The 20,398-nt window shown below is 46.2% G+C and overlaps 1 protein-coding gene across 1 annotated transcript; it reads left to right on the top strand.

The window, feature by feature from the left end:
• Positions 1 to 246: 246 nt before the first annotated feature.
• LOC106562841 (myomegalin) lies at positions 247 to 8,839 on the top strand. Its single transcript, XM_014127886.2, has 12 exons — positions 247 to 1,601; positions 1,910 to 2,044; positions 2,150 to 2,269; positions 2,701 to 2,793; positions 3,511 to 3,729; positions 4,010 to 4,180; positions 4,483 to 4,593; positions 4,743 to 4,880; positions 5,093 to 5,272; positions 7,419 to 7,613; positions 7,760 to 7,951; positions 8,309 to 8,839. The coding sequence occupies exons 1-12, from the start codon at positions 516 to 518 to the stop codon at positions 8,483 to 8,485; spliced, it is 2,817 nt and encodes a 938-aa protein (XP_013983361.2). The 5' UTR covers positions 247 to 515; the 3' UTR covers positions 8,486 to 8,839.
• Positions 8,840 to 20,398: the final 11,559 nt, after the last annotated feature.

Here is a 20,398-nt window from a genome sequence, read left to right as displayed (position 1 = left end):
AGAGCCTGTTGTCCTTGTGAGTGCAGCTAGGCTGGGTAGACAGGCCAGAGGTCTGATGGGGCAGGATTACGAGGACAGCAGCCAGCCATAACACAGGAGATCACAGCGGGTCGAATCCAGGGGATTTAGTCTGATTGAATGTGTGGGGCAGTGGAGGAGGGATTAGGGGATAGGTAGCAGGGACAGATCTCTTAATGATCTGATCTCACCAGGAAGAGCTCTGTCAGTCTCTCCTCTTCAGTCAGAGAGAGAGGGAGAGTAGGCTGTGTGCCATGATTGGCAGGCAGACGACCATGGGACAGCGGAGTGTTATTTAGGGTCTGTAGGAGACTATTTGTGTTGGACTAAACTGTGAGCTTACTGCGCTGTCACTGACACAGAGATGGAGAGAGAGCATTTTCTGTGTGCCATGGCTGGCAAGCTGACGACTGTGGGACATCGGAGCATTTATACAAGGAGCCTATCTGAGTGTGTCTGAGCTGCACTGTACTGAACTGTGATCTCTTGTCATCACCATGAAGGACCCGTGCCGCGTATGCGGCGTGCGCCTCATTGGCAGCCAGTGCCGCTGGATCTTCAACCCGTCGGGCAAGCGGCAGCTCCAGGTCATCCTGTCCCACGTGCTGGGGCACGAGATCGACCGCGACCCTGACGGCCAGGCCTCAGAGTTCCTGTGCGGCAAGTGTGTGTTCACACTGGAGCGCGTGGTGCAGTGCGATGTGCAGATAGGCAGGCTGCAGGAGGAGCACGCCACTCTGGTGCAGCAGCTGCAGCAGGAGAGGGAGCACCTGAAGGAGTGTGTGGCCCACGTCTACAGACGCCATAACGCCCTGCCTAAGAGGCCCGATGTGGGGGAAGAGAACAATGTTAAGGTCCCCCTCTGGAGGTCCTCTGAAAGTGGTGGAAGCCCAGAGGATTACGGGGGAGGGCAGCGTACGTCAGAGGGGCAGACCAAGGAAGGTGCGGGAGAGGGGGATGGTCGAGGCAGGCGCTCTGTGAGTATGGACCTCCTGGGTGGATCGAGTGGTCCAGGGGGTCGGTCAAGCTCAGTCCCCAAGAGGGTGCAAGCAGGGACAGATCTTTGCCCGGTGTGCCAGGTGAAGAACCCCTGGCTCCAGTCAGCACGGCTCCGCTCCAGGAGCCTGATCTACCTGGACCTGGTCTACCGCAAGGGTACTCTCTCCTCTCCCGGCTCCAGGCTCCGCTCAGCCTCGCTCCAGTCCCTCAACATTGACGACCCTCAACAAACAGAACCCCTGTGCCCCCTGCCACAGAGACAGTGCAGAGAGTCGAAGATACCATTGAGGGAGCGTTCGCCCTCAGTTGGCCCGGCTACCAGCACTACCACACCCCAGAGAGCCCAGCCTTCCATCATCTCTGACCTGCTGCAACTGCTGCGCTCCATCCCCAGACCACCAGTGCCAGGTTCCCCCAGAAGCCGCATCCCCATACTGCGTAGGAGGCCCAGCGTCGGACAGCCACTTCCCCCAGGACGCAGTCTCACCCCTTGGACCTGGCACAGACTGAGGGAGGCAGAGTGGAAGTCCCTCCAGGACCTAACTGAGGAGTATAACGATGATTACATGCCGCTCAGAGTCGAGGTAGTCCATTCAGCCCAGACCCTTACTCTGTAGAGAATCTAAAAGCCCTGGAAATGTAGCCTGGTTAAACTAGACTGAATGCTGCGCTCATGTGGCATTTATACAGAATTGGAATCATAAATTGTTTTGAATGATTAAAGATCAAACACTAAATGGGATTCAAAGCTGTTCTGTGCCCATGTGTCCTAGTATTGGACACAATACTATAAATAATCCCTCTGTTAACGCACTGTCCTTTTGTCCTTTGTTAGCCAACTCATCCCTCTTTGTTGATGAATATTCCTGAATCTTGTGCTTTACTTTTCCAGGGTTTCACTGAGCAGCAGAGTGAGGTGAGCAGACTGGAGACAGCCCACAGGCAGTTGAGTGAGGAGATGAACCAGTTCAGAGCAACCAACCAGAACCTCTCCAAGACCCTGGAGGACACCCAGAACAACAACAAGGTAGATTGAGGCGGAAAGAGAAAATGACCAATCTAACATGTTAGAGGCAGATTAATCTACAGTTCTGGCTACTTGAGGTCCCTGACTCCTGGTGTGTTTTAATAGGCGCTGTCTGGTAAACTGGAGGAAACTGAGAACGAGCTCACCTCTGAGAAAAAGAAGACTCTGAAACAAGACAAAACCATCCAGGGACTCACTCTGGTGCTCAAGGAGAAAGAAAAAGAGGTAAGGTTGATTTGTATATTGCTTTTTCAACTGCTTTTCTTTCTCCAATGAGTGTTGACCATGACAACACGATTTGATCGTGTGAAATGATAATATACTGTTATAAATATATCAATGTATTACAGAATGTTGACCATTATAGTTTCTCCCCATATGCTATGCCATCTGTGTTACGCAGACTGAGGGCTTATGTAACATCGTTACACTAACCTGTCTGTCTGTCTGTCTGTCTGTCTGTCTGTCTGTCTGTCTGTCTGTCTGTCTGTCTGTCTGTCTGTCTGTCTGTCTGTCTGTCTGTCTGTCTGTCTGTCTGTCTGTCTGTCTGTCTGTCTGTCTGTCTGTCTGTCTGTCTGTCTGTCTGTCTGTCTGTCTGTCTGTCTGTCTGTCTGTCTGTCTGTCTGTCTGTCTGTCTGTCTGTCTGTGTGTTCCAGATTGAAGAGCTGTACCATGAGATTGAGGACAGGGACAAGGTTTTAACCAAAGCCAGGGAGACGGCGCACAAAGCCCAGCTCCAGAAATACCAGGCAAGACGTCAGACCAGACACTTAGCATTGGCCACGTTCCAGGCTCAGTACATTGCAGTCGCACTAAACTCATCAACCAATGGCTGTGTGCCACGTCATTCACTGCGCAGTCGGGCTTGCTATGTCATATGATGTCATTAGCTAAACACCGAGAAAGGAATTGTAAGATCGAACAGGCAACTGTAGTGTGTCCATCTACTCTGCTGTAATTCCAATGTGCTGTCCCTCCAGGATTCCGCGATCATAACCTTTTTGCAAAATTAACAATTCTCCCCATATTTTGCGAGGGCTTGCAAATTTGACCAATAACTGCAATGTTACTTCGTAAAACATTAAAATCAGCTCAATATTAGCACATAAAACTGACACATCACCGCAGTTCAAAAAGAGGGCTCGCAATTTCAACCAGTCAATGCACATTTACCTCATATGGTTCAATCAAGCCCCAATCAAACTTTTTCCCTTGTCAGCGCATTTTCGTGACAAATTGGAGAAAATCACTGCATATTGCCATGCAAAATGTCAGAATCAAACATTTTTGTCCACAAATATCACATAAAATCCCCCTGAAGTCCTGGAGGGACTGAATGTGTGTACAGTATCTGCGTGTTTACAAAAGGTCACAAATGCAGACTCAACACGCACACCACACACTAAAAAGACAAAAAGAGGTCTCCTGCTTCTCTAACTGTATCCTAATTTCATGCTTTCCCCTAGGGTGTGGAGGAGCACCAGAGCCTTTTGATGGAGAAGCAGGAGGAGCTGGCCCAGCTCCAAGGTGAGCACCAAACCAAGCTGCTGGAGGTCCAGAAGCTGCAGCTCTCCCTGGGCAGGCAGAAGCAGGAGCTGTCCGACCTGCAGCAGGCCAAGGAGCAGCTGGACCAGGAGCTGAAGGAGTTGCAGCAGCAGAAGAAGAAGGTCGACAAGGCCCTCAATGTAAGCCCATGGGAGGAATTTCTATTGTGTCATTGTGAGGGAAAGCTTTGATAATGGCAAGCTGGCAGCAGGTCTGCAGTTTTTTTTTTTTACCACATAACTTCATGGTTTTAGCCGCATGTAATATAATGCAGAGGGTATTACCCAAAGCCCTTTGCCCAAAAGATGAGGGTGACCTATTTTCAAGATTTAGAAAATACTGAATGTGGTTTTGGTTGCAAAGCCGTTGAAAATACGTATTTTCAATGTAACCACTCAGTGTCATTGTTGTAACCCCCAGGAGGTGCAGAACCAGCTGAAGAAACTGACCGGGGAGCTGGGCGAGAGGGAGAGCAGCCTGAAGCAGCAGTACCAGGAGCTGCTGGAGCAGACCAAGAGGAGGCTGCAGGGCCACGAGGTCACCATCCAGCGCCTCACCACTTGCCTGACCGACAAGGAGCAGCAACTGCAGGTAGAGAGATATAATGCAGGAGGGCAGTGAAGAAGAAATGGATAGTCTAAGAACTAGAGAAACTCTAGGTGAAACCATGGAAATATAATCTATAGATGGGGCTTAGAGCCTCTAACCCTGACCATTTGGAGAGGCCCATTCTATAGATTCTATGGGTGAAACTAGGTAAAGACGGTGTGCTAGCATGGGAACTTGTTATTTTTTTATGTCTATTCTATCTTGTTCCTTGTCTAACTTTCACACTCTATTTTCTCTCACTTTCTCTACCTCCTCTCTCTGTCTATTCTCTCGCTTCCTCTCAGGAGTACATGAACATAACAAGAGACATGGAACAGAGCAGAAGTTCTGGGGGAAGCGACACCATGCTGTCAAAGCTGCGAGAACGACTGGAACAGAAAGAGAAGGCTCTGGAGGTGTGCTTTCTATCAATGTCTTTTTCAAATAAAATATTTCACTCACTCACACACACTTTCTCTCGTGTTCTAGATCCATCTCATCTGACAAAGAATGTTGCAAGCATCTACAGTCTTCATTATCAGCCTGTTGTATTGCTCCTCCACAGCAAGCACTGGATGATAAGTATGCGGCGCTAGAAGAGAAAGACAACGAGATCCACCAGCTGCACCTGTCACTCAGGGAGAAGGAGAGGGACCTGGAGAGACTCAACAATCTGCTGTCTTATAACGAGGACACCATCAATGTAGGGACCACTAGTGCTGTTCACACTACCTTGACTACTCAGTGCTCACACTGTTTGCAATCCCTAGACACTTGTGAAGATCTGAGAGGATTTGATGGTGATAACTCCACCTTGCCTTATTCCTGGTCTAAAAAGCATGTTCAATGAAGTCTCAGACGGCACTATCTTTCACACCTCTTGGTCTCACACATTTTCTCTCTCCCTAACTCCAGAGTTTTGACACGTTGATAAAGGAGAAGGACGTGGAGCTACAGCACCTGGTGAACATGCTGAAAAACCTGCAGCAGGCCAAGCAGGACGTGGAGGACAACCTGAACTGGGCCTGCAGGGAGAAGGACGCCATCATTAGCCAGCTGCAGCTCTGCCTGGAGTGCAAGACCAAGGACATGGAGGTAGGCTGCTGAGACACGCACTAAGAAACATGCTAATGCACGCGCGCACTCACTCACCCATCCACCCACCCACCCACCCACTCACTCACTCACTCACTCACTCACTCACTCACTCACTCACTCACTCACTCACTCACTCACTCACTCACTCACTCACTCACTCACTCACTCACTCACTCACTCACTCACTCACTCACTCACTCACTCACTCACTCACTCACTCACTCACTCACTCACTCACTCACTCACTCACTCACTCACTCATCCACTCACTCATCCACCCACCCACCCACTCATTCATTCACTCACACATAGACACATACTTACGTACACCCCCCCGTAGATATACAGTACAAGTCAAAAGATTATTCTTTATTTTAACAAATGTCTACATTGTAGAACAATAGTGAAGACATCAAAACTATGAAATAACACATATGGAATCATGTAGTAGCCAAAAAAGTGTTAAACAAATCAAAATATATTTTATATTTGAGATTCTTCAAAGTAGCCGCCCTTTGCCTTGATGACAGCTTTGCACACTCTTGGCATTCTCTCGACCAGCTTCATGAGGTAGTCACCTGGAATGCATTTCAATTAACAGGTGTGTCTTGTTAAAAGTTTATTTGTGGAATTTCTTTCCTTCTTAATGTGTTTGAGCCAATCAGTTGTGTTGTGACAAAGTAGGGGTGGTATACAGAAGATAGCCCTATTTGTTAAAAGACCAAGTCCATATTATGGCAAGAACAGCTCAAATAAGCAAAGAGAAACAGCAGTCCATCACTACTTTAAGACATGAAGGTCAGTCAATCCTGAAAATGTCAAGAACATTGAAAGTTTCTTCAAGTGCAGTCGCGAGAACCACCAAGCGCTATGATGAAACTGGCTCTCATGAGGACCGCCACAGGAAAGGAAGACCCAGAGTTACCTCTGCTGCAGAGGACAAGTTCATTAGAGTTAACTGCACCTCAGAAATTGCAGCCCAAATTAATGCTTCACAGAGTTCAAGTAACAGACACATCTCTACATCAACTGTTCAGAGGAGACTGCGTGAATCAGGCCTTCATGGTCAAATTGCTGCAAAGAAACCACTACTAAAGGACATCAATAAGAGGAAGAGATGTGCTTGGGCCAAGAAACACGAGCAATGGACATCAGACCGGTGGAAATCTGTCCTTTGGTCTGATGAGTCCAAATTTGAGATTTGTGGTTCCAACCACCGTGTCGTTGTGAGAAGCAGAGTAGGTGAATGGAGGATCTCTACATGTGTGGTTCCCACCGTAAAGCATGGAGAAAGAGGTGTGATGGTGTGGGGGTGCTTTGCTGGTGACACTGTCGGTGATTTATTTAGAATTTAAGGCACACTTAACCAGCATGGCTACTACAGCATTCTGCAGCGATACCCAATCCCATCTGGTTTGCACTTAGTGTTAGTATCATTTGTTTTTCAACAGGACAATGACCAAAACCACCTCCAGGCTGTGTAAGGGCTATTTGACCAAGAAGTAGAGTGATGGAGTGTTGCATCAGATGACCTGGCCTCCACAATCACCTGACCTCAACCCAATTGAGATGGTTTGGGATGAGTTGGACCACAGAGTGAAGGAAAATCAGCCAACAAGTGCTCAGCATATGTGGGAACTCCTTCTAGACTGTTGGAAAAGCATTCCAGGTGAAGCTGGTTGAGAGAAGGCCAAGAGTGTGCCAAGCTGTCATCAAGGCAAAGGGTGGCTACTTTGAAGAATCTCATACTTTTTTGGTTACTACATGATTCCATGTGTTATTTCATAGTTTTGATGTCTTCACTATTATTCTACAATGTGGAAAATAGTAAAAATAAAGAAAAACTCTTGAATGAGTAGGTGTGTCTAAACTTTTGACTGGTACTGTACATTCACATAACACATAGACAAACACACAGTTTGAAATATACTCACACAGTAGTAAAAAAATAAATAATACCCACAGAAATGGACACACTCGATACAGTCATACAGTAATAATATACTGCCATCTTAGATCACGTCTCTCTTGGAAAAAAGGTTTATCTCCAAGGGACAAAGCTGGATAAATAAAGGTTCAACAAAAATATATATTCAACTCATTCTTTCTCTCCGTCTCTCGCCACCCCCCTCTCTGTGTGTAGGAGATGGCGAATGCCCTGCTTAGTCAGTCCCAGTCTCAGGCCTGTGACCTTGCAGAGCAGATGGGTCAGAGGTTAAAGGTGACAGAGGCCATGCTGGCGGAGGCGGTCAAGGCCCAGGAGAGGCTGGTGGCGAACAACAAGAGCACCGTGGAGGGCCTGCTGTCCACCATCAGCAGCAACGACCAGCTGCTCAAGGTACACACACACACACACACACACACACACACACACACGTTCATATCCTCCGATCTGTCTCAGACACATTCATGTACACCCAATAATCTGTCATTTTTACAGGAGGTTTAGTTTTATGATCTCTCATGTCTGTGTTGTCTTACCAGGAGTCAGCTCAGCACTATAACCGCACACTGTCTGAGCGCACCCAGGAGATCCAGGAGCTGAAGCGACAGCTGTTTGTCCGGCAGCAGCAGCTGGCCTTCGCAGAGAAACAGAGTTCCGAGGCAACACAGGAGGGTTACCTGGAGGCTGCCAAGCTCAGGGCCCTGCTGACGGAGAAGGACTCCATCATCAACGTAAGTGGGACCGAAAGCGCTACTCAGTTATTTGGTTAGATGCATTGTAAAAAAATGACTATTTTGTAAAGTGTGGGGGTCATTTTTAAGAGTTTAGGATTTAGATGGGTGCTGGCTTCACTATGTGTAGGATTTTGCTCCTGCCCAACTCAAACGCACTCAAAATGGAAGACACTTTGGTTATTTGTGTGTTAATGCTGGGCTAGAACAAAAGCCTGCACACATCATCCCTGACTTCCCTTGCAATAATTGCTCCTCGTAGAATAACGTTGAATAAAGATAATTGCAAGGTTATTCAACTGCAAGGTTATGAACAAGAGAGCTCCAGTGTGTTAAACATTTGATTTACTCTTCAAGAAACTTCTTGAGCGTGGGCAGGAGAGAGACCAGTTCCTGGCTGAGTTAGGGCAGAAGGAGCCTGCACCCCCCCAGGTGATGGAGAGCAGACAGACCATCAAAGTGCTGCAGGAGAGGCTGGAGGAGAGGGAAGGTGAGAGACTCGTATCTCTTGAGCTACAGACAGGTCACCAGTAATGTGAGACCAATGACTTCAAGCTGAGGACGAAGGCATTTTCAAAGCATTCAGGAAACGGGGGAAAACTTTGGGTTGAACGTTGCTTTCTTTAGTCTCTCTGGGAAAGGTAACCCTCTTGAGCGTGGCTTTAAAGTTGAAACAATGTATTGCATTCGTTGTAAATTGTAAAAGGAAATTGGGTGAACATGTCTGGGCAATACATTTACTTCAATACGTTTGTTTTTTCAAACCTTCAAGGGCAATTTTTAATTTGCTGTAAGTTTCCCTCAGTCTCTGCTATAGTGCCTTTAGAAAGTATACATACCCCTTCACTTTTTCTATGTTTTGTTGTTGCAGCCTGAATCTAAAATTGATTAAAGTGAGATTTTGTGTTACTGGCCTACACACAATACCCCCATAATGTCAAAGTGGAATTATGTTCTTAGAAATGTTTACAAATTAATTAAAAAGGAACATCTGAAATGTCTTGAGTCAGTAAGTATTCAACCCCTCTGATATTCAACCCCTTCAGGAGTAAAAATGTGCTTAACAAGTCATAAGGTGCATGGACTCGCTCTGTGTACAATAATAGTTTTTAACATGATTTTGAAATAACTACTTCTTCTCTGTACCCCACACATACAATTATCTATAAGGTCCATCAGTCAAGCAGTAAATTTCAAACACAGATTCAACCACAAATACCAGGGAGGTTTTCCAATGCCTCGCAAAGAAGGGCACCTATTGGTAGATGGTTAAGATTTAAAAAAGCAGACATTGAATATCTCTTTGAGCATGGTGAAGTTATTAATTACACTTTGGATGGTGTATCAATACACCCAGTCACTATAAAGACACAGTACAGGTGTCCTTCCTAACTCAGTTGCCGGAGAGGAAGGAAACCGCTCAGGGATTTCACCATGAGGCCAATGGTGACTTTAAAACAGTTACAGGGTTTGATTGCTGTGATGGGAGAAAACAACATTGTACTTACTCCACAAATTAACCTAAATGACAGAGTGAAAAGGAAGCCTGTAGAGAATAAAAATGTTCCAAAACATGCATCCTGTTTGCATTAAGGCACAAAAGTAAAACTGCAAAAATGTGGCAAAGAAATTAATTTGTGTTCTCAATACTAAGTGTTGTGTTTGGGGCAAATCCAACAAAACACATCTCTGAGTATCACTCTTCATATTTTTTGTTGGCTGCATCATGTTATGGGTATGCTTGTCATCGATAAGAACTATGGAGATTTTTAGGATAAAAAGAAACGGAATAGAGCTAAACACAGGCAAAATCCAAGACGAAAACATGGTTCAGTGTGCTTTCCAACAGACAATGGGAGACAAATTCAAATCAAATCACATTCATTTATATAGCCCTTCTTACATCAGCTGATACATCAAATTGCTGTACAGAAACCCAGCCTAAAACCCGAAACAGCAAGCAATGCAGGTGTAGAAGCATGGTGGCTAGGAAAAACTCCCTAGAAAGGCCAAATCCTAGGAAGAAACCTAGTCCCCTGAAATCCCATCCACTAGCATTCTAGCTGCGGCCTGCTAGCTGTCCAGAGCACATCGGACTGTTAACTTAAGAGGCCCACCCGACAAATTCTTTGGCCACTATACCTATTCTGCCAATTGGCCTGGTTTACCACACGGAGCCCTGCTGATCCGTCTGCCGGCATAATAGCACGAGGGGGCCACAACAGACTTTCTTCCGTCGTGACGTCCCTCCAAGGCCCTTCTGTTAGCTTGCTAGCCCCAGCCCGCAAGCTGCCTGAAGCCACTCACTGGACTCCTATGATCACTCAGCTACGCATGCCTCTCGCTAACGTCAATATGCCTTGTCCATTGCTGTTTTGGTTAGTATTTATTGCCTTATTTCACTGTAGAGGCTCTAGCCCTGCTCAATATGCCTTATTTAACACTTTAGTTCAACCTACCACACATGCGGTGACATCACCTGGTTTAAATGATATTTCTAGGGACAATATCTCTTTCATCGTCACTCTATGCACAGGTTTACCCTCACTGTATCCACATCCTACCATACCTTTGTCTGTATATTATTGAATCTTGAAGCTATTTTATCGGCCCCCAGAAACCTGCTCCTTTTACTCTCTATTCCGGACGTCATAGACGACCAATTCTCATAGCTTTTAGCCGTACCCTTATCCTACTCCTCCTCTGTTCCTCTGGTGATGTGGAGGTTAATCCAGGCCCTGCAGTGCCTAGCTCCACTCCCATTCCCCAGGCGCAATCATTTGTTGACTTCTGTAACCGTAAAAGCCTTGGTTTCATGCATGTTAACATTAGAAGCCTCGTCCCTAAGTTTGTTTTATTCACTGCCCTAGCACACTCTGCCAACCCGGATGTCCTAGCCGTGTCTGAATCCTGGCTCAGAAAGACCACCAAAAACCCTGACATTTCCATTCCTAACTATAACATTTTCTGACAAGATAGAACTGCCAAAGGGGGCGATGTTGCAATATACTGCAGAGATAGCCTGCAGAGTTCTGTCTTACTATCCAGGTCTGTACCCAAACAATTCGAGCTTCTACTTTTAAAAATCCACCTTTCCAGAAACAAGTCTCTCACCGTTGCCGCTTGCTATAGACCACCCTCTGCCCCAGCTGTGCCCTGGACACCATATGTGAACTGATTGCCCCCCATCTATCTTCAGAGCTCGTGCTGCTAGGTGACCTAAACTGGGACATGCTTAACACCCCGGCCATCCTACAATCTAAGCTTGATGCCCTCAATCTCACACAAATTATCAATGAACCCACCAGGTACAATACCAAATCCGTAAACACGGGCACCCTCATAGATATCATCCTAACCAACTTGCCCTCCAAATATACCTCTGCTGTTTTCAACCAAGATCTCAGCAATCACTGCCTCATTGCCTGCATCCGTAATGGGTCTGCGGTCAAACGACCACCCCTCATCACTATCAAACGCTCCCTAAAACACTTCAGCGAGCAGGCTTTCCTAATCGACCTGGCCCGGGTATCCTGGAAGGATATTGACCTCTTCCCGTCAGTAGAGGATGCCTGGTCATTATTTAAAAGTGCCTTCCTCACCATCTTAAATAAGCATATCCCTTTCAAAAAATGTAGAACCAGGAACAGATATAGCCCTTGGTTCTCTCCAGACCTGACTGCCCTTGACCAGCACAAAAACATCCTGTGGCGTTCTGCATTAGCATCGAATAGCCCCCGTGATATGCAACTTTTCAGGGAAGTTAGGAACAAATATACACAGGCAGTCAGGAACGCTAAGGCTAGCTTTTTCAAGCAGAAATTTGCATCCTGTAGCACTAACTCAAAAAAGTTCTGGGACACTGTAAAGTCCATGGAGAATAAGAGCACCTCTTCCCAGCTGCCAACTGCACTGAGGCGAGGAAACACTGTCACCACCAATAAATCCACTATAATTGAGAATTTCAATAAGCATTTTTCTACGGCTGGCCATGCTTTCCACCTGGCTACCCCTACCTCGGTCAACAGCCCTGCACTCCCCACAGCAACTCGCCCAAGCCTCCCCCATTTCCCCTTCACCCAAATCCAGATAGCTGATGTTCTGAAAGAACTGCAAAACCTGGACCCCTACAAATCAGCCGGTCAAGACAATCTGGACCCTCTCTTTTTAAAATTATCTGCTGAAATTGTTGCAACCCCTATTACTAGCCTGTTCAACCTCTCTTTTGTATCGTCTGAGATTCCCAAAGATTGGAAAGCTGCCGCAGTCATACCCCTCTTCAAAGAGCCATTTATTATGTTCAACATAGGAGGGCCAAGCACATTAATGATGAAATGCCTATGTATGTTATGTTGTGAATTTGAACATGAATTATGTGCCTATTTAAGATTACTCTGATGTTTTTTGTACGATGTACACAATGATTAATGAAAACTTGTTATGTCCTTATTGTGGTTTTATGGACGTGTTTAATGCGTCTTATTTATACACTTTTGTAGTGTTTGTGAAATGCATATCGTTATGTTTGGTAGCACTTATTTATTTTTCCTTTGCCTTCAACTCCTTTCCATGCGTGGAACGGATGTGGGCGGGGCTAGGTCTACAAAGGGGTGCTGATTTTTTTACATTCACAAAAGCTCTGATGAAGGCCGTGAGGCCGATACGTAAGCTTATTAAATATCAGTGATACTATCAAGAGCAGTGTGCGGTTTCCTTTTTCCTTCAGTGCTATATCTCTTGACACTCTTGATACTGGACCCTATTCCAACTAAACTACTGAAAAAGCTGCTTCCTGTGCTTGGCCCTCCTATGTTGAACATAATAAACGGCTCTCTATCCACCGGATGTGTACCAAACTCACTAAAAGTGGCAGTAATAAAGCCTCTCTTGAAAAAGCCAAACCTTGACCCAGAAAATATAAAAAACTATACCTCTCAAAACTTATAGAAAAAGCTGTTGCGCAGCAACTGTCACGTCTATCCCCGCTCCTCCCTTCCAGCATTCGACATCACCAGTTTACTAACCACCGGTCTTTACGCACACTTGGCTTTCATCATTACGCGCACCTGCGCTTCATCAGTAAGTTCACCTGGACTCCATTATCTCACTCATTACCTCTCCTTTATCTGGCACTCCCTTAGGTTCCTTCTCCAGGTAGTATTGTTTCTGTTGTTCATGTCTAGACGCTACTCCTACATTGTATCATTCCATGTTACTTGTTATATTAAACTTACCACCTGCACCTGCTTCTCGACTCCCAGTGTCTATGTTACAACTTTGAACAGCCTGTCTTCTCCTGGTTTCCAAGTGAAACACTTGACTCAGCTTGAGTGGTGAGAGGCCTAGCAGTGTGTGTATTGGATGGTGAAGTGTGTGTTTTGTTAAGAAAATGAGACCCTCACAGATGTTAGCAATCCAACATCTTATCTCCACATCCATGAGTAAGTTGTGAAAGTATATTGCAACAGACCTTCACTACAATTTCAGATTGGGTTGTTGAATGGAGCGTATATCAAATCATTTCTAGCTAACAATTAACTACCTTGCTGCGATTGTTTTAAATTAAAATGGTGAAAAAGAAACAAATATGCTGAACAAAAATATAAGTGCAACATGTAAAGTGTTGGTCCCATTTTTCATGAGCTGAATTAAAAGATCCCAGACATTTTCCATATGCACAAAAATCGCATTTCTCTCATTTTGTGCACAAATTTGTTTACATACCTGTTAGTGAGCAATAAGAGAGGTCCATTGGTGATGATAATAGCTAGATTAGCTAGACAGAATTATCGGAAAATATATAAGTATACATCTCAACTGCAGAGAGCTGACCTTGAGCTGACAAAATTATACAAATTAAATTGTAAATAAACATTAATTTGGGTACATAATCATACAATGAGACTGTAAATAAACAGCCATTCAGATAAAATAAAATCACCATAAAAGATTGTATGCTACTACATTGGCTCTGACGCTTGTTGGATGTGGCAGGGCTTGCAAACTATCACGGATTACAAAGGGAAAGCCAGCTGAGAGCTGCCCAGTGAATCGAGCCTACCAGACGAGTTAAATACCTTCTATGCTCACTTCGAGGCAAGCAACACTGAACCATGCGTAAGAGAACCAGCTGTTCTGGACGACTGTATGATCACGCTCTCTGTAACCGATGTGAGTAAGACCTTTAAACAGATTAACATTCCCAAGGCCGCAAGGCCAGACGGATTACCAGGATGCATACTCAGAGCATGCGCTGACCAGCTGGCAAGTGTCTTCCCTGACATTTTCAATCTCTCTCTGACCCAGTCAGTAATACCTACATGTTTCAAGCAAACCACCATAGTCGCTTTGCCTAAGACCGCCAAGGTAACCTGTCTAAATGACTACCGCCCTGTAGCACTCACATCTGTAGCAATGAAATGCTTTGAAAGGACCCCTGTAATTTGCATACCGCCCCAACAGATCCACAGATGACACAATCTCTATGGCACTCCACACAGCCCTTTCCCACATGGACAAAAGGAAAAGCTCATCACTTTTATTTTTTTATTTTGCCTTTATTTAACCAGGTAGGCTAGTTGAGAACAAGTTCTCATTTACAACTGCGACCTGGCCAAGATAAAGCACCGCAGTTCGACACATACAACAACACAGAGTTACACATGGAATAAATCAAATCAAATGTATTTATATAGCCCTTCTTACATCAGCTGATATCTCAAAGTGCTGTACAGAAACCCAGCCTAAAACCCCAAACAGTAAGCAATGCAGGTGTAGAAGCACGGCAGGTCCGAGGACAAAGAGTAGGCTGACTCGGAAGGCGAAGATGTAAATCATGGATGATATTGGGATCTAGAATGTCCTCCACCGGAACCCAACACCGCTCCTCTGGGCAGTACCCCTCCCAGTCCACCAGGTACTGGAGCCAACCCCCACAACGTCAGGAGTCCAGTAGGGATCTAACGGCATAGGCGGGAACTCCCTCAATGTCCAGGAGGTCGGAGGTGCGTCGTGGGGGACAGCATCAGCCAGAGGACCAGGAACCACCGGCCTGAGAAAGGAGACATGAAAAGAAGGTGAGATACGGTAGTCACCGGTAAGCTATACATCACCTCCTTGGCCCCCCGGAGAACCTTGAATGGCCCCACAAACCGGGGGCTCAGCTTCTTGCAGGGCAGGCGGAGTGGGAGGATTCTGGTAGAGAGCCAGGCATGATCCCCAGGATGGAACATGGGAGTCTCACTGTGGTGGCGGTCTGCCTGCTCCTTCTGACGGCTCCACACTTCCTCTGCGCACCTGATCCACTCATCAACCGCAGGAGCTTCAGTCTGGCCCGGGGTTCACGGAGCCAGAGCCGGCTGAAAACCCTGAACACACTGGAAGAGAGTCAGCCCGGTGGAGGAGTGACATAACAAATTCTGTGCGTACTCTGCCCATGGAAGGAATTGGGCCCACTCTCCCTGCCGGTCCTGGCAGTGACTCATCAGGAACCTCCCCAGCTCCTGGTTCATCCTCTCCACCTGCCTGTTGGACTGAGGCCTATACCCGGAGGTGAGGCTGACGGTGACCTGAGCTTCTCCACCCGTGATGTGAATTGGGACCCATGATCGGACACAATGTCCTCCGGAAGGCCATAATGCTGGAAGACCTGCTGGAATTGTGCCTCAGCAACCTGGAGAACAGTAGGGAGACCAGAGAGAGGAAGGAAACGACAGGATTTAGGAAATCTATCCACAACCACCAAAATGGTTGGGAAAACGTCAAAGGGGAGATAAGTGACAAAGTCAATGGATAGATGAGACCAGGGATGATGAGGCAAGGAAAGGGGAAGGAGTTTCCTGCTGGAGCGTGCCGGGGGGACTTAGTTTGAGCACATACAGAACAGGAGTTGACTTAGCAACTAACGTCCTGCGCCAAGGTAGGCCGCCAATACTTCTTGGAGAGAGATTGGGTAGTGCGAGAAATACCTGGATGTCAGGCAAAAACAGCTGTGTGCACCCAGGTCAGCAGCCGATCCCTTATCCCCGTGGGAACGTAGATGCACTCAATGAGCACAGGTAGTGGGTGCAGGCCTCCTATCCATAGCCTGGTGGATGTCCACATCTACGCCCCTGACCACAGGGGCTACGACTCAATGGGAACGGATTATGGTTGCATTCTGGACAGGACCCTCGCCCGAATCGTAGAGGCGGGACAGGGCATCGGCTTTGGTGTTCTTTAAACCTGGGCGATAGGTCAGCGTGAAGTCAAATCTTGTAAAGAATAGGGCTCACCTTGCTTGGATTCAGCCTCCTCGCTGTCCGTATGTACCAGGTTTTGATGGTCGGTGAGGATGACGAATGGGTCCTTGGCGCCCTCCATCCAGTGTCTCCACTCCTCTAATGCCAACTTCACTGCCAGGAGCTCCCGATCGCCAACGTCATAGTTCCTCTCTGCAGGAGACAGCTTTTTGGAGTAATATGCACATGGATACAATTTCTGTGGATTACCTTGATGTTGGGACAGGACAGCCCCCACACCTACTTCTGAAGCATCCACCTCCACCACGAAGGGCAGCGTAGGATCTGGATATTTGAGCAACGGGGCGGAGGTGAAACGTACTTTCAGTAGGCGAAATGCTTCGTCAGCTGCAGGATTCCACCGCAACTTCCGGGGACCACCCTTGAGAAGAGAAGTGAGAGGAGAGGCGATCGAGCTAAAGTTCTTAATGAATCGGCAGTAGAAGTTGACAAATCCCCAAAAACATTGTAACCCCTTTATGGTGATTGAGACTGGCCATGACCTGACAGAATCCACCTTCTTCTCATCCATCATGACTCCTTGCGGGCTGATCTGGTAACCCAAAAAGGAGACATCCTCCTAATGGAATTGGCACTTCTCCGCTTTGACGTACAGGTGGTTGGCCAGGAGGCATTCCAGGACTTCTCAGACGTGAGTGACGTTATCCTCCAAGGTAGCCGAGTAGACCAAGTTGTTGTCGAATATACACAACCACCTGGAGTCCAAGCATGTCCCGGTGCACCTCATTGACGAATGCCTGGAACACTGACAGAGCATTGGCTAATCGAAAAGGCATCACCAAGTACTCGTATTGACCAGATGTCGTGCTGAAGGCCGTCTTCCATCCATCCCCTTAAAAGATGCGGATCAAATTGTAGGCACTCTGCAGGTCCAACTTAGTAAAAAAAAGAGCCCCACGGAGTTGCTCGATCGTGACCGGTACCATTGGGAGAGGGTAGCGGTACTTCGTGGTGATGGAATTCAGATTTCTGTAATTGATGCACGGGCGCAACCCTCCGTCCTTCTTGGCCATGAATAAGAAGCCTGCTGATGCAGGGGAGGTGGACGTGTGAATTAAACCCTGCTGGAGGACCTCCTAGATGTACTCCTCCATAGCCTTGGTTTTTATTTCCATCAACTGGTATATCAATTAATAGGCTAAAAAGCATTATTTCGGGTTGGAATTGTTTTTCTTCTCTTGGACAATTGGCCGGTGCCAATTTTATTTATTGGTTTTTCTTCTTTTTTTTTTTACAGCTATTACCATCTAACGGAAACCCTGGTATTTTTCTGATAGATAATGAAATGAAATACACAGTTTGAGATCATTGTGAATGGGGAATTGGCCTTCCTGGGAAAATGTTGTCTGAAGTTGCAATGGTAACCAAGGGCCTTAGCGACGGGTCAGTTGTCCTGATTAATCATTAACCCCATTTGATTATCATTATTGTGCTGATGACATTTCTTAGTATGGGGATGTGTAGAATTGTAGGCTTCACTGTGTGCTGCGTTGTATGGGCCTGGACTTTTGTCTTGGCAAGATAGAAAAACGTGTTTGTGTATTTTGACTGACATCGTTCTGTTCGTCTCTATCAGAGCACCTGTTAGGGATCAGGGCCCTGAGGCAGCATCTGGAGGAGACCATCCACACCAACGACCGGTTCAGAGAACAGCTGGAGAGGAGACTGGCCGAGGTTGAGAGGGACCCAGGGACACAAACACATGCACACTAAGACACACACGCACACACACACTCCAAGACACACACTTTGTAAATAGGAGCAAGAGTACTCAAGCGCACACACACCTCTACCTTGCTTTCTCCCACTCTCCCTATTTCTTCATCCATCTCTCTCCCCCACTCTCCCTCTCTGTTCATCTATGTAACTGTTTAAGTTTGACTTCTCAATGACGAACTGACAGTACCTACTGTACTGTGTGTGTTATCCAGCAGCCACCAACATCTTCATCCATGGTACAGACGAGAAGGGCCAGCTGACCAGCGAGCTGCACTTTCTGTAGAGTCAGTACCAGGCCCTGAAGGAGTAGCTGAATCTGGGCTCCAGAGGTACGACTAAAAAGTATTTGTTTGTTTTTGACTGCTTTGCACATTCCTGAAAAATGTTCTGTGCAGATTATAGCATGGTTTTATTGTGTGGATGTGGTTCCTGAGATGTGTTATCAGATAATCTACACAGACCTGCTTTGATAATGCCATTAATGCCACTTAGCAGATGCAACATCCTTATCGATTGTACACTTGTTTATGTGTAACTCTGTGTTGTTTTTGTAGCACTGCTTTGCTTTTATCTTGGCCAGGTCGCAGTTGTAAATGAGAACTTGTTCTCAACTAGCCTACCTGGTTAAATAAAGGTGAAATAAAATAAAAAGACTAGTAACAGTGAGTGCATATTTTGTTAACAAGGGTATGTGATCCCTGAATTGATTGAACCCACAACCTTGGCATTGCCCAATATAGCAGAGGGATAATATAACATTTTGTTGTCTATCTTATTAATAGATCTAAATTAAATATAATTATTCTCTCTTCGGACAAGCAGCATAACGAGAAGCCGCGTGAGGCTGCTTCTCCATTTTAGAATAAGGTTGTAACGTAACAAAATGTGGAAGAAGTCAAGGGGTCTGAATACTTTCCAAATGCACTGTATAGTGTGCAACTTATTTTTTTAGAGTTTTATACAGTTTACTCTCAGTTAGCCAGCATCTCTACAATTTTGGGTGTGTCAGCTCATGTTTTTTACTAGACTGTAGTTAACAAATGTCACATTTATGTTCTCCTCTCTTAGGATGTATTTGTTTTGTTTTAGGATGTATTGTGTATAATGTCAGTGAATTAGAGATGAGTGACCGTTTATAACATCAATCTACATCTCTGTCATATATCAGTCAGTGACAGCGTATATAAAATCGGGTTGTATGTATAATGGGTGTTTTCTGTGTTCTCTCTACCAGACCTGAAACGCCAGACCCATTCAGAGATGGACGTCATGTCCCAGTGTAGTAACAGCTCAGGGGACAGTGTCTCTGGCTCGGGTCCCCCTCTGTCCTGCCTGGTGCCTGGCTACTGCCTGTGGGCCAACCGCCAGGGGCGCCACATCCTGGGCCTCACCGAGAACCACAACGCCCTTTGTAAGCAGATCTCCGAGTGCAGGAGGCTCACCAGCACCATGGACACATACCTGCAGCCAGCAGGGCTCCTTTGACAACAATGCAAATACAACACACTCTGAAGAGTTATTGATTCCCCTGTTTTATACCATTTTCAGTTTTTTAGCTCATACTCTAAGAATTCAGAAGAAATTAAAAGTCCAATGAAAATGTACCATTACAAGTATAAGGCCAACATTTCTAAGTATGCATGACTACTATACTGTATATAGTTTATAACATAAAATACATGTACTGTACTATAGTATGTGTTTACCAAATGTACATATGAACCAATGCTTCCTGATCTAACAACATTTTCCGGAGAAGTAAGCAGGTGAGGTCTGAGCTGTTTAGTAAAGCTGCAGTTTGTAACTTTCTGAGGCAACCCGACCAGTGTCTCACAGCTAGATAAGTGAGTTCAAATGAGTGGATTCGGCTATTTCAACTCCACCCGTTGCTGACCGGTGTATACAATCGAGCACAATCTCCATAGACAAACATTGGCAGTAGAATGGCCTAGGATGCCACCTTTCCATCAAGTCAGTTCATAAAATTTCTGCCCGGTCAACTTTATTGTGAAGTGTGAATGTCTAGGAGCAACAACGGCTCAGCCGCGACGTGGTAGGCCACAAAGGCTCACAGAACGGGACCGCCGAGTGTTGAAGCGCGTAAAAATTCTGTCCTCGTTTGCAACACTCACTACCGAGTTACAAACTGCATCTGGAAGCAAAGTCAGCACAATAACTGTTCATCGGGATTTTCATGAAATGGGTTTCCATGGCCGAGCAGCATCAGCGGGAATGGTGTAAAGCTTGCGCCATTGGACTCTGGAGCAGTGGAGATGCATTCTCTACAGTAATGAATCACGCTTCACCATCTGGCAGTCCAACAGACGAATCTGGGTTTGGCTACCTGCCCAAATGCATAGTGCCAACTGTAAAGTTTGGTGGAGGAGGTCTGGGGTTGTATTTCATGGTTCGGGCTCCTCAGTTCCAG

The sequence above is a fragment of the Salmo salar genome, chromosome ssa11, assembly GCF_905237065.1.
Source record: "Salmo salar chromosome ssa11, Ssal_v3.1, whole genome shotgun sequence".
NCBI classification, from domain to species: domain Eukaryota; kingdom Metazoa; phylum Chordata; class Actinopteri; order Salmoniformes; family Salmonidae; genus Salmo; species Salmo salar.
Note: the sequence above shows the minus strand (reverse complement) of the source record. Positions and strands in the feature narration are given on the sequence as shown.